This window comes from Ruditapes philippinarum, unplaced genomic scaffold (assembly GCF_026571515.1).
Source record: "Ruditapes philippinarum isolate M1 unplaced genomic scaffold, ASM2657151v2 ctg7828_1_1_1_1, whole genome shotgun sequence".
NCBI classification, from domain to species: domain Eukaryota; kingdom Metazoa; phylum Mollusca; class Bivalvia; order Venerida; family Veneridae; genus Ruditapes; species Ruditapes philippinarum.
This window is the reverse complement of record NW_026864702.1, coordinates 16,866-31,771: the sequence shown is the minus strand read 5'-3', so window position 1 is coordinate 31,771 and position 14,906 is coordinate 16,866. Positions and strand designations below refer to the sequence as shown.

General features: G+C 30.1%; 1 protein-coding gene across 1 annotated transcript; it reads right to left on the bottom strand.

The window, feature by feature from the left end:
* Positions 1 to 6,688: 6,688 nt before the first annotated feature.
* On the bottom strand, positions 6,689 to 11,190 carry LOC132726547 (SH3 domain-containing kinase-binding protein 1-like). Its single transcript, XM_060711879.1, has 4 exons — positions 10,964 to 11,190; positions 10,226 to 10,471; positions 7,829 to 7,933; positions 6,689 to 7,424 (listed from the first exon to the last, which is right to left on the bottom strand). The coding sequence occupies exons 1-4, from the start codon at positions 10,989 to 10,991 to the stop codon at positions 7,180 to 7,182; spliced, it is 624 nt and encodes a 207-aa protein (XP_060567862.1). The 5' UTR covers positions 10,992 to 11,190; the 3' UTR covers positions 6,689 to 7,179.
* Between the last annotated feature and the right edge of the window lie 3,716 nt (positions 11,191 to 14,906).

Genomic DNA, 14,906 nt, shown 5'->3' with positions numbered 1-14,906 from the left:
TTCTGAGTTCTATGTAAGCTTATTTTTGTTGTCCTTTTTAATGAATATGAAAATCAATCTAGTAATTTACTATCTATTGATGCCGAGTTTGATGCAAGCACAATATTTATCCCTTTATTTAAAAAAGAAATTCGAACTTTAAACTGGCTTTGAATAGGAGACCAGCTCGATATTCGCTCCTTTTTAAATCAATCTCATAGCTGACTCAGGATTTGATTGCATATCTATCTTACAGTTGACTCTGGATGTAATGCTTATTCGATATATGCTTTTTAAGTAAATTGAATGTCTATCTCTGAACTGGCTCTGAGTTCAATTTTATCTAAATAATCATTGGTTAAGTGAATTTTGAATAACTGTTTGTCTGTTTGATACTTGCACGATATTTGTCTTTTGCAAAAAATATCGATCGATCGGCTGGCTCGAAATTTTAAGCAAGCTCGAAATATCATAATAGCCTACTAACTAAAACACGTTCTCGAACAAGGTGGAAGCCCAAAGCTAGATGGAAATAAATCATAATGTGCGATTTCAGACTTGAGAGCTGACCGTTTTCTTCTCTTCGATTGTTCTTTTTTATTCCTTTTTTATTTTTTTAAGTTTTTGACCTATTGATTACATGCACATGTTAATTTTTTTTGAAGAGTATCAAAGCGTCGTATTTACCTCAGCTTCGATAAATGTTACATTGTGTCCGTAACCAATTAAGTAGCAAGAATCATTGAAACGTGTCCAGCCATTCTGGCAGCAGCACGAACATACTTATGAAAAAAAAAGTTATACATTAAAAAATAAATTGTGACAGAAATAATCAAGTTATAACAAGTAAATATTATAGCATACATATTATAACATTAAGATTCAGAAAATGGCGTCACTGTTATCATTTAAAAATGAGAAAATATGATCAGTGAGATTAGTAACTGATTCATTTGATTCAGATAACAATCACTGTCAAACAATTTTTTAACGACGGTAAATTTAATTAATATTATATACTACATTTGACTAATTACATCGAGAAATTGCAGAATATACAAGTATTAATTACTTATACTCATCATTTTGCAAGATATCTTGATAAAATTGTACACATTTGGTCATACATAGGTTCGTACATGTAAATTAAAATTGATATATCCCTACATAAAACAGACAAAACGTGAAATGCAACTTTTTGTTTTATTTTGTAGTTCTTTCGTTGCATGTTCGTTGCATGTTTGTCCTTATCCAAAATTTGATGACTGATTACGTTAAAAGTACAAGGGCCGTTATCACAAACTTAAACAATGTTCGTCCTGATAGTTGCGCTCTCCCCTGTTGATATGCATATCAATATAGATAAAAAAAACCCGTTTGTTTGCTCCCGTATAAAGGCAACATTGACACATTACTGGTCATATCGCGCCCAACACTATCCACGTATAAAGAATGATTTGGTTTTAGCGAGTAAATTTAATCTTAGTATACACGTTTACTTCTTTTAAGTAATAGATCAGGGTTTTGGATGGTACTGAGGCATGAAGTTTTTTTAATTTAAAAGACTTGATTTAAAAAATATGTTTTTAACTAATATGTTATCGTTTCATAATAATGCATATATCACACAAGTTTTTGAAGTAATTTATCTGTAGAAATTGCCTAAAACGAACACATTACGACGCTTTTGATTAATTTGTATTTAACGATATTCGTATAAAAAGGTTAGAAGAATATACTAATAAATCAATGGATTAATAATGTAATATTTTCAAACAAGTTTTAAGTGTATGTTGCAAGATTATTTACAAAACGTTGATATTGTCCTTTTATTATGGAGTATATATAAACTTGAAAATATATATTAATTATTTTAATGTGTTTTTATTTCAACCTGGAATCAATAATGACAATGTTTCCAAAATGTGAAGCAACATGATTTACCTGTTAGGAAAGTTCCTATCCCAAATAAAACAGTAAAATAGAACATACTTGAATGACAAATTAGTCTCTTCTCGTGTATTAAAAATATTCAGTAAATTAACTGAAATAAGGTCAGTAAGATAAGATAACTACTATCAGTTGTTTGTATATGACTAGCAAAATGAAACCTTGTTCAAAGATTTAACCTCATTGTCTGTGTAAAGAAAAAGGTGAACACTTCACATCTGACGACACGGAACATATTCCTCTAATCGTAAAATGTGACAGAATTTATAAAACAAAAGAATGAAGTGAGAATAGTATACCCTATTGTTCATGAAAAGAAAGGGAAAAATCAAGTTTCTGACAGAGAAAATATGAAACTGACCAAGTACTTATCGAAAATGAGACAATGCTAAAATAAAGCCAAACAGCATGAATTGTTTCTTGTTTTCTTTATGTGGCTATGGTAACTGGAAAAAAAATCATTTTAAAATGTGTCTATTTCCTTTATGTTACAGGGAGCCGACAGTGTTATCACACTCTTCCTCTTTATTCGTATGCTACTTTATTGATGTAGAGATCAGGCTTTGACTCACTTTGTTCTATCTGTAATTTGGGTTTTTACCATTATGATAAATAAGCAAACACCACGTTTCTTGATTCAGTCTTTTTAATTATCGTGTGAACAAAAAATGTATATACTAAGTGTCTTTAAATTTTGAAGTTATTAAACAATTTATAGAAATAAATCAAATAACCAACACATTTAAATAATAACATTTTTATGTGAAGGTATTTAAATTAAGATGAATAAATAACTTTTAGTTTAAGTTTTACGAAATGAAAATTACCGGCAATTTACATGAGAGCTGGTATATTTAAACTTGTGCTTCCAACCATGTGAATAAAATATAACTTTATACATGGTATTCTTACAAACACAAATAAGAGGAAACAACATTTAACTAATACATTTGAACAGTATGTAACATGCTGTTACCAATGTAAGCTTGAAGGTTTAATGACTTATAAAGACTGAGATATGTAGAATGAAAAAGCTTACAAATATTTGCATTTAAAGGCACATTATGACTCAGAAATGATGTTTACTTCTTTATAAAGAACAACACAAATTTTATAACATTTAACTCATGGTTTAACAGCATGTTAGATGCTTGTTATCTTAAGAAAGTAGCGTTAAATGTGAAATAAGTTTTCAAAAAGGAAGCAAAATAGAGTATTCCTTATTTTTCCATACAAAATACTACAACAGAAGAAGTAAAATATTGTTTAGATACGTGGCAAATTAATGAGTAAGTTTTCGGAAGCTATAATTATATACAAAAAGCAAAGAGCTTTTTTTAAAAGCATTTAAAAAACTTAAGTATTTCTAAGGCATAATGGCCCTTACATAAACTAGCTTTTAATATCAAATGCAGTTAAAGGAATGATTCCTTCCACAATTAGCCGTTTGCAAATTTTGAAATGTAGATGATGTCTAAGAATCTTTGTTGCCATTGCATTTATTCAACTTCTTTTGATATTTTACCAAGAAGATCGTCTTGTGACGCGTTCATTCCCATAAAACTAAAATGCTATAAAATGTCGATGACATGTTTTCATTCAAAACAGTAGTCGCGAACAAATAAAGATGCACACGTAACATTCAGTATCAGCAACAACTTACGCAGATGTTGACACAGGTTATGACAAGTTGGGTTTCTATTACAAAGAAGACTAAATGTGATGATGCATTTGAAGATACACATTTAAGATAAGTTGGACGCAATATTAAAATATAGTGGCATTTCATGTAAGACCTGCTTTTTACATGCAAAGTATCTTGCATCAGAAAGTAAATTTAATTTCTGAACCCCTGATTTAATTTAACTGTTTCAGGAAATTAAAATAATCGTAAACATGGGGGAATTGTTACAAACTGCTATAAAATTCAGAAATAACAATACATTTAAATATAATATAAATTGGATAAAATTATGGATCAATTTTGGATCGGGATCAATATTTTGATCAACTGAGTCTGTGTTCATGATATCTTGTATTATAGAATGGGAAAACATAAGTATTATCATGTTTAAAAATGATTTTAGAGCATGTTCTATGCTAATTATAAAAGAAATGTAAGGCTGACAGTGAACTAAATTTTTATTAAGCTAGCAAAATGTAAAGGAAATAATAGTGTTATGTCTTCCATACAAAATACTTAATCATTATAATTGTACTAGTTTAAAACAACAACATAAGCAAAAGATGGTTCTGATAAATGGCCAGTGACTATCTTTATGTAAACTATAACAAAACAAATAAGCCTTTGATAAATAAAATACAAATAAAAGCACTTCGCGGGTATAGTCAATATTTAATCAATTCAATGTATTGAACAAATATGTCAATTATACTAATATATTATTTCTATCATTTTGTAAATAACCGATTAAAATATTATTTAAAATGAGATGTTCGACTAATACTGTTTCTTCTCCTCATTTAATTGTTCTGCACAGTTTTATTACAGATACAATACAAAATTTAGAAAACAATGCATGCTTGTTCCAAATTCTTTGATCATTTTCGTGAATTTGCAACTACTAAGCGTGTTCATTTTTTCACCCAAATACAAGTCGTGTACCATTTTGTTTCATAGTGCAAGAATAATACTGTTCTTGATTTTCTACATCGAGCTCTTTAGTCCGTGAGCATGTGTGTGTATGCGTGTGTATGATTTACATTCTTTTTTATACAAGATATTTTCTAATCGCAAACATATGTTAATCTAGAAAGACAATGCTTTTTTTATGAAGATTTTAAAGTACACCATATGCAAGTTTTAGTCACCTGTGTTAATTTATCTTGCATTACATAAAAGTATTATTGACTTGACTGTTTTCAGATATATCTCTACGGCAATGGTCAGCTTTTTAAACCACTTTTTCACCATAAAAAACGAATTGGTAAAGTAATCGTTAATCTGACTGTATGAAGAAATTCTATAAAGTATATTTAAAAAAAAAAAACACAGTATGATTATTTACTGGGATTCAATTAACACATAGTTACACTTTCAAGATTGTATGACGTTCTCCAAGCTTTTCATATGGAGGAAGAGCCGAGGAAACACTTAATGTGTCATGCCAACACGATCGTTTACAAATATAAGACGCAATTTAAACCCTTGAGAAAGAAAATAATTCATATAGCAAAGATTGAAATAATGTAGTGTAACGCCCAGATCTGAATAACTCATTATTGATAATTCAACACAATATCAAGTTTATAAACGTCATATATATGTTTTTATTTAGTATAAGATATTATTCTATAAAACAATTGCTTAATCAGTGTCTTTAATAATTTCACAATTCTTAAACAAATACGTAAAGCAATAAGAATTCATGTCAACTGCGTATCTAGCAGTAGCATAATTCAACCTGAGTGAGTGAGTCTATTTAACATAAAAAACCACACTAGAGAATGTAATCTTTTGCTTACCTTAAATAGTAAAAATATATACGCCTTAAACTTTATTAACACATAATTCATGACTGCAAATATGCGTTTCCGGACAGCTAACAATTAAATTAATAATTATGTTTACTTCCTATCGGTACAATCACCGCTTATGTGATGACATGCCAATCAATTAACTTAATTAGGCAAATCTTACTCGCATGTCCGGTGACAGCTACTATCATAATTAATATCCGGCCATGTTTTGTTGACTAATTACCGTCTATTTACCTTTATCCTACAATATCTTCCCGACTAATTAAAAATACTTACAGGTATTTTAAAATAAAACTTATTTAAAGAGAAATATTATTTCATTTCTAAGTATGAATGCTCAAGAGTAGTTACAAGAATGAAGAAAAATCGAATGCAAAAATAAAAACAAGAAAACTAAAGGTACACAATTGGCACTTTACAATTAACATATAACAATAGATATAATTACCGATATACAAATATGTTTAAATCATTTAAAGTGATATTATTTAAACCAATCATATTTTTTTTTCATATACATAATTATGTTAACAAATATAAAAGAAAACTATGGTATATAATGTAATACTAATATAGGAAACTGATATAAGAAATTTTCCGTATATATATGCATACATAAAATAACTATATTTTCAATTCTTGAATTGTCCTAAAATAAACACTGTTCTGTAGTTCGAGAATAAAATTAAATAACAATTTGCTGTCCTAGGTAAAGAATTTTTTTATAAAAGCATAATCACTTTGTTGTTCTAATTAAATAATTTAACACTGGTTTGTCCTATTAGTCATTTTTAAATTTGATTTTTTTTACGAAAGCAGAATCTCCCAGGAATAGAATTAGTTAAAACACTATGTATATAATTCATAACTGCAAATATGCGTTTCCGGACGGCTAACAATTAAATAAACAATTATGTTTCTCCCTATCGATACAATCACCGCTTATGTGATAACATGCTCATCAATTAACTAAATTAGGAAAATCTTACTCGCATGTCCGGTGACAGCTACTATCATAATTAATATCCGGCCACGTTTTGTTGACTAATTACCGTCTAATTACCTTTATCCTACAATATCTTCCCGACTAATTAAAAATACTTACAGGTATTTTAAAATAAAACATATTTAAAGAGAAAAGGTATTTCATTTCTAAGTATGAATGCTTAAGAGTAGTCCGGTGTCAGCTACTTTATATGATTAATATCCGGCTATGTTTTGTTGACTAATTACCGTCTAATTACCGTTATCCTACAATAAACATATTCAAATTTAATGTACTAAGAATAACTAGGTAACTAGACTGGACTTCACTATCTTCCTGGATGGCATTAACGACAACTTAGAACGTTTCGGACTTAATCTGTTATTCAATGAGGTCTGTTACCTGAATTCAACATAAATACTGAAATTGAGATATTTCTTGCGAATAGGCGGAATTCAGAAAATTTTCCACACTTGTACCTAATAATATTGAAATGTGAAATGGAAAATTGGTTAAACTATTTAATTTTCTTAATGGTAACACAAGAACACACTTTATCCTATTTATAGATTTAAATATGTTTCATAACTGTCGGTGATTTAATGGCTTATTTACAAGTATTCAAGATGATTGTGAAACGATCGGAATATACAATAAGTAATTTTTCACACGATCTGTCCTTTCTCTTGAATACACTCATTGTCTTGTTTTGATATTGATAAAATACATCCATCACTTCCTGTTAATTATATATTTAGTTTAATTTAGCTATCTTTCAACTTAGCACGACGAGCATATGATTTCTTAGCCAGTTCATTTGTACATTCACCAAATGAATCATTATCTTCAAGCTTCTGTACCAAATTCCCAGGGAAGTATCCATATCGACCGCTTGCTTCACCACGGAACCAATCATCACTTTTTCCCCAAACCGTCACATCATGTCCTGCCTTGATTTCGATTTCACCATGCCTTATTGGTTTGTAATCGCACACAGCTTTATACTTTTCTTAACACAAAGAAAACCCAATTAAATATATTGAAACTTTGATCGGCTAAAGGTGTCGTTGCTGTCTATTATTAACTACTTAGAAAGTTCTTATTACGTTTCAAACAAAATGCTCAGCGATGATAATAAAATTATTACAAGTCTATAATCATTATACATTGTAGTAATTTTATAAAACCATTCCATTTCAGGTAAAAAGAAAGGAAGGTTTGATTATGCGATAACTAATTTTTAATAATGTGTGCATATTATTATGTAATAAAACACGTTTAATTACCAAAACATTTATATCGAGCCACAAATAGAAGTAATTACGGTGATATCTGTCTGGAACACTTACTTAAAGCTTTTTTTTAACTATCGATTTCAAGTACACACACATTTATTTTTTTAGTTGCATTTACCTGGCTGTTGTTGAGGTATTGGTATCATATCTTGACCTGATTGTGCAAGGAATACAGGATCCGAGTGTGATTCTTGCTCTCTTTCTGTAGTTAGAATTTGAGACCCTATACATTAAAAGCATCATTTGTTTATTTACATTTTACCTGCTGAATTTGTGTTAAAGTTTGAGCAAAACTTTGGATTTAGAACAGTTAATGTATTAAGTATTTTATTTAAGTATTAAGAAGTTTCTATGATTAAGCTAACAACTGTCTAGAACCTGGTCGGGGCTCCCGTGACCGAGTGTTTCGAGTCATTGGTAATCACTTACCAAATACCTCTGTAAATTCATTCATATGAGGAAGCTATCCAGCTGTTTATATTCGGTTTAGCAGGATTAAGGGTTGAAAAATGTTCAGTTTAAAAATTTTAAATATTTACCCAGATGTTTCAAAATTAAAACTCATTGAAATATGATTGTTTTAAAGTCGGCTCGCGGCCGCGGATTGGCAGACGGTCGTGCGTCAAACATGATGGTTTCCGGTCAATACCAAGAGGAAAGAATGTTTATATAGGATATCTGTTAAGGTATAGTAACTTTTATAGATTTACTGAAATAGAGAAACAATGATTGGTCGAAGACAAATGATAGGAATGAGAAATTTCAATGTGTTTCAAACAAAGTCGTCGCTTGGGTTTGCGTTGGGTCATGTAGGGAAATGGTCGCTAAAACAGTTAATTACTAGAGTTTGGAACGACATATTTCTTACGAATTGGTGGAATTCAGAAAATGGTCCATACTTGTACTAATAATATTGAAATGTGAATTAGAAAATTGATTATATTATTTAATTTTGTAGTGGTAACACACTAATATACTGACTTAAATATGTTTTATAAAATGTCGGTGATTTAATGGCTTATTTACAATTATTCAAGATGATTCTGAAACGATCTAAATATACAATATTTTTTCATAAGATTTGTCTTGTCTCTTGAATACACAAATTGTTTTGTTTTGATATTGATAAAATACATCCATCACTTCTTGATTTTTTTTATATTACAGTAAACTTCTCTTATAGCGAACATGGTTAAAGCGAACTTCCGGCTATAAGGAACAATTTATTTTGGCCCGAATTTAGCCCTTCTTTATCTAATATAAAAATATACGGTTATAGCGAACACGGTTATAAGGAATTATCGCTTATACAATGTTATAAGGAATTCATTTCTTAGTCCCAATTTAGTTAAAAGTACAGAAAATTACACTTTTATAACGAACTCCAAAATATCGGCTATCCGTAAATAGAACCCGCATGTTTCGTTTTCATTGGCGGCTGAATGTACCGTTTATTGTTGAACGAACTTCAATACATCTAAGAAAATGAATTTGTATAGAAGTACGTAATAGTTTTCTATTAGGGATATTTTTAGCATGAGTTCTTGTCACCAAGATAAAACGATTATTCCTTTTATTCTTTTATTTATTATTTTTTAAATTGTTTTGCTCGAGTAGAATAATTATGATAATTTATAAATATTATCGGGTTTTTTAACATAATCAGCATGCTTGCAAGCATAATCCATTGAAAACTACAAAGTATGCTTGGTTGAAATGAAAAGAAATCTATATATTTCATCAGTCAAAGCACGGATGTATATCATAAATCCGTGGTTAAAGTCACCCTTAAAATATAATAGAAGATATTCAATATGAAAGGAATGAAGAATCGAAAATCTTGTTTATTCTTAATCATGGAAGGAAAACGAAAAGCCGAGGCGCCGTGTTTACAAATATTAAAGGATCAGGATCAAGATCAGGATCAAATTTAAAAACTCTAATTTTCTTCATTTTTTATCCTCATAGATTAAATATCTAATATTAATTTGATAAAACAGGACTTGTTCTAGCAAATTAATGAAATTTGAGAATAAATTTATTGTTATTTTTACATGATACGTCTATTTTACAGTTGAACAAAATATTGATGCTGATCCTAAAATTGATCCTTATTTTGATCCGAATGTTTTTGTATTTGTTTTGTTATTTGTAAATAGTTTGGTTTCTTTGCAAATCAGCAATTTTTACATTTTGAATATTTACAATTTAATTCTAGCAAAACACGATCAATTCTAGTCAAGTAGAACAATGGAAATAAAATCAGGTTCACTTGATCCTGACCATGATCTTTTCTTTGTGAATCAAATGCTCTTCAGAAAGGTGCACGATTTTAAACAATCAGTTCGTTACATGTAAATATGTTCGCTATAAAAACTCCTTATACAAGGAACTAAATCTAGTTCGCTATATGCTTAAAAGGAACTGCGGATATAAGGAACACATTTTGAATGTCCCAATGAGTTCGCTATAAGCGTAGTTTACTGTAGTTTTATTTAGCTCTTGTCTAACTTACCACGGCGAGCATATAATATTTTACTAGCCATTTCATTTGTACAGGCACCACCTGAAGCATGTGTACCGGCACCACCTGAATCTTCAACCTTCTGTACGTAATTCTGAGGGAATAATCCATATCTCCCGCTTGCTACACCACGGAACCAATCATCACAGTTTTCCCAAACCGTCACAACATGTCCTGCCTTGATTTCGATTTCATCGTCCATTCTTGGTTTGTAATCGTACAAAGCTATATACGTTTCTTAACACAAAAGAAAACCAATTAAAAATAATGAATCTATAATCTGGTAAATGTACAGTTTAAGTCTTTAATTAAATACTTTACGTTTTGTAAATAACGCACAGCAAAATATAATTAACTTATTACAAGTCAGTAAAAGAAATGTTATGAACACAATCCATTTCAACCAAAAAAATAAATAAAATAAATATCTAGGAACATTCGTTTGTAATAATTTTGTGCAAAATATCGTTAATTTTGATAAAATACAGTAAATTGTAGAAACATTTATCTCAAGCGAAAAATACAAGTAATGTCGGTGATAATTATCTTGAACGCTTTCTTTCAGTTTTTTTAATTATTGATTTCATTTCAAATATATATATATATATATATATATATATATATATATATATATATATATATATATATATATATATATATATATATATATATATATATATATATATATATATATATATATTAATGTATACTTTCTTCAGTTGTTATTACCTGGCTGTTGTATAGGTACTGATATCATATCTTGATCTGATTGTGCAGGAAATACAGGACCTGAGTGTGCTGCCTGCTCTCTTTCTGTATTTAGAATTGGAGTTCCTATACATTAAAAACATCATTTGTTTCTATACATTTAGCATGGCAAATTCGTGTTAAGGATTTGAAATGCTTTGGAAAGAGAACAGTTTATTTAAGTATTAAGAAATTTCTATGAATAAGCTAATTTGATTATAATATCATTTTATAAAATGCATTTTTTTTGTCGTAACATTTATCTCAAGCCACGCATACGTACAAGTAATTTCGGTGATAAATGTCTGGAAAGCTTAATAAAGGTTTTCTTCATTATCGATTTCAAATATACACACATGTATTCTTTCTTCAATTGTATTTACCTTGCTGTTGTTTAGGTATTGATATCATATATTGACCTGATTGTGCAGGGGATACAGTACTCGAGTGTGCTGCCTGATCTCTTTCTGTATTTAGAATTGGAGATCCTATACATTAAAAGACAACATTTGTTTCTATACATGTAGCCTGGCGAATATTTGTAAAGGATTTACAATGCTTTGGATATAGAACAGTTTATTTAAGTATTAAAGCATTTCTATGAATAAGCTAATTTGTGCGTAATATAATTTTTTTTAAAATACAGTAAATTGTCAAAATATTTATCTCAAGCCACACATACAAGTAATTTTGGTGATAAATGTTTGGAAAGATTAATAAAGGTTTTCTTCATTATCGATTTGAAATATACACACATGTATTCTTTCTTCAATTGTATTTACCTGGCTGTTGTTTAGGTATTGATATCATATATTGACCTGATTGTGCAGGGGATACAGTACTCGAGTGTGCTGCCTGATCTCTTTCTGTATTTAGAATTGGAGATCCTATACATTAAAAGACAACATTTGTTTCTATACATGTAGCCTGGCGAATATTTGTAAAGGATTTACAATGCTTTGGATATAGAACAGTTTATTAAAGTATTAAAGCATTTCCATGAATAAGCTAATTTGTGCGTAATACAATTTTTTTTAAAATACAGTAAATTGTCAAAATATTTATCTCAAGCCACACATACAAGTAATTTTGGTGATAAATGTTTGGAAAGATTAATATAGGTTTTCTTAATTATCGATTTCAAATATACACACATATATTCTTTCTTCAATTGTATTTACCTGGCTGTTGTTTAGGTATTGATATCATATATTGACCTGATTGTGCAGGAAATACAGGACCTGAGTGTGCTGCCTGCTCTCTTTCTGTATTTAGAATTGGAGATCCTATACATTAAAAGACAACATTTGTTTCTATACATGTAGCCTGGCGAATATTTGTAAAGGATTTGCAATGCTTTGGATATAGAACAGTTTATTTAAGTATTAAAGCATTTCTATGAATTAGCTAATTTGTGCGTAATATCATTTTTTGAAATACAGTAAATTGTCGAAATATTTATCTCAAGCCACACATACAAGTAATTTTGGTGATAACTGTCTGGAACTTTTCTTCATTATCGATTTCAAATATACACAAATGTATTATTTATTCAGTTGTATTTACCTGGCTGTTGTTGAGGTGTTGATATCATATCTTTACCTAATTGTATATATAGTGCAGGATTAATGTATGCTGCTTGTTCTCGTTCTGAACATAGAATTGGAGATCCTAAGCATCAATTATATCTGTACATTAAGCATGGCGAATATGTGTATAAGATTAGCAAATTTTTGAATTTAAATCAGTTTAAAAAAGTCTTAAACTGTTTCAAGCTGCCAACAGTCTGGAGTTTGGTCGGGGCTTTGTGACCGAATGGTTTAGGTCATTGGCGTCTAGCCACTTGCCCTTACTGCTGTAAACACATTCATGTGGGGAAAATATCCAACTTGGTAGTTCTATTCAGATGCTTGATGAGTCTGAAATACTACAAGGGTCTAACTGGAGAGTCACAAAATGACCATTACAGTGTTATTTTGACTTAAAACAGAACACAATTCATAGTTGTGGAGTCTGAGATGATTTTAACTTGTGTTGAATATTGATCACTTTTGGCTAAGCAGAATAAGGGGCTGAATATTTTCAGTTCAAAATCCTTACATACTCGTACTCGACCAGATTTTTCAAAACTATAATCCTGGAAATAATATTGTTTTAAGGCGGACGCGCGGCCGCGGATGAACAGACAGACGTTCGTAAAACAAGATTGTTTCTGGTCCATTTCTGAAGTTGATATTGACTTTTCTCAATTGGTATATAGCAGGCTTATGTAAAGACATCGCTTGGGATTGTTATACGGTCGCCTAGAGTCATCGTCAGGATCACCTTTACTTAAAGTAGAAAATCATTTTTTATATCAATAACGGACATGTTATTAAGAAATAATGTATTATAGTGATACTTGCTGTGTTGAACGCTTACATGAAAAAACTATTATTGCATTGGTCGGGTCACCGTAACTAATAGAAGAAGACGGTTTCCGGTAAATGACTAGAGCGAATAATGATATAGTTAAATGAAACATGGTGTAAAAGACTCGCTGGTGATTGCCTTTGGGCCTACTAGGGTCACGGTTTAGTATATTTTTTTTATAAAAATAGAAAAACAATATCTGGTCAGTGACTACAGATAGGAATAAGAAATTCCAATGAGTTGTAAGTCAATGCGAAGACGTCGCTTGGGATTGCATTGGGTCATGTAGGGTCAAGGTCGCAGTTACTTAACAGAGAAAATATTGTTTCCCGTTATTAACAAGTTTTGAATGAGATATTTCAATGCAGTTTGTTTTCTACCAGGCATATGTGTAGTCTTTGATAAAGATTGCTTTCGAGCCTCCTAAGGGTCAATGTAAATGTCATTTTTACTTAAAACAGGTCAATAACTGATTTATGGAATAAACTATGTCTTATACACGCATACGTAAAAACTTCTCCTGGGATTGCGTAGGGTTTTCCCTAGGTTCAAGGCAAATGTAACCTTTACTTAATATAGAAAAAATGGTATCCGTCCAATCACTTAAGTTAGCTAGCTATGAGACATTTCGACGAAATGTTGCGGGATGCAAGCTGATAATAAGACCAAAAATTGGTTTGCTTGAGCGAAACGTAGGGTCATAATCGATGTATTTTAAACTTGAAATAGAAGATTTTGTTTTAAGGTCAATACCTACAAATTACTTGATATAAGTAAGCTTATATGAGTGTCTTGCTTGGTATTTATTTCGCCCGCTGCTCCCCCTGTCAAGATGAAGGTCAATACGATATCATTTTTCGATTTATGTAGTAAATGAAAGCTTGCTTATTTTTTCATGTTTTTTATCATTTATAATAGTCTGGTTGTGTTGCATATAACTTGTATTGCTGCTAGAAAAATGTTCTATAGTAAAGACTCTGAAAACCAGAATACTCAAAAAACCGGAATCTTCTGACACACGGACAAGTTTTTAAGTCCCGTAGATTTTCCTTATAAATTCATTGAAATTATACCCTCAATACCAAAACATCTAAATTCAGATCACCGGTCATTTGTTTAATCTTTTAAAGCTAAACATGCATTAAAATTCCTTTAATTGGGACAGCAATTTAAATGGCAAATTTCTGTGTATTTAAATGCAGATTAAAAATCCCAACAGGTGGATTGTCCAATTAAAAGTTAAAGAATTACCCGTCTTTATTTATGCAGGTGCAAAAACTTCGTCAGTATATTTTATTTTATCATTGACAATTGAATTATAGCTATTTAATCATAATTCTGTCTCTTTTCCTGTAAATATATGTTTTTTTCAAACTGTTTAAATTTGAGAGGTCTGAATACTGGACTTTTGCTCAAGTCCGGACATTGGTCTAGTTGCAAGCAAGCTAAATATCACAAAAAACAATGGTATTCTAAAGTAAGTATGTATTTGCACGTACACTGTTCAGTATTG

Bases quoted from the DNA above. Each gene is read 5' to 3' on its own strand.
- LOC132726547 (XM_060711879.1), bottom strand. From the start codon at position 10,991: ATGATATCAGTACCTATACAACAGCCAG. The intron at 10,472-10,963 runs GTAATAACAACT...TTTTGTGTTAAG, and splicing joins AGTACCTATACAACAGCCAG to AAACGTATATAGCTTTGTAC. The intron at 7,425-7,828 runs GTAAATGCAACT...CTTTGTGTTAAG, and splicing joins AATACCTCAACAACAGCCAG to AAAAGTATAAAGCTGTGTGC.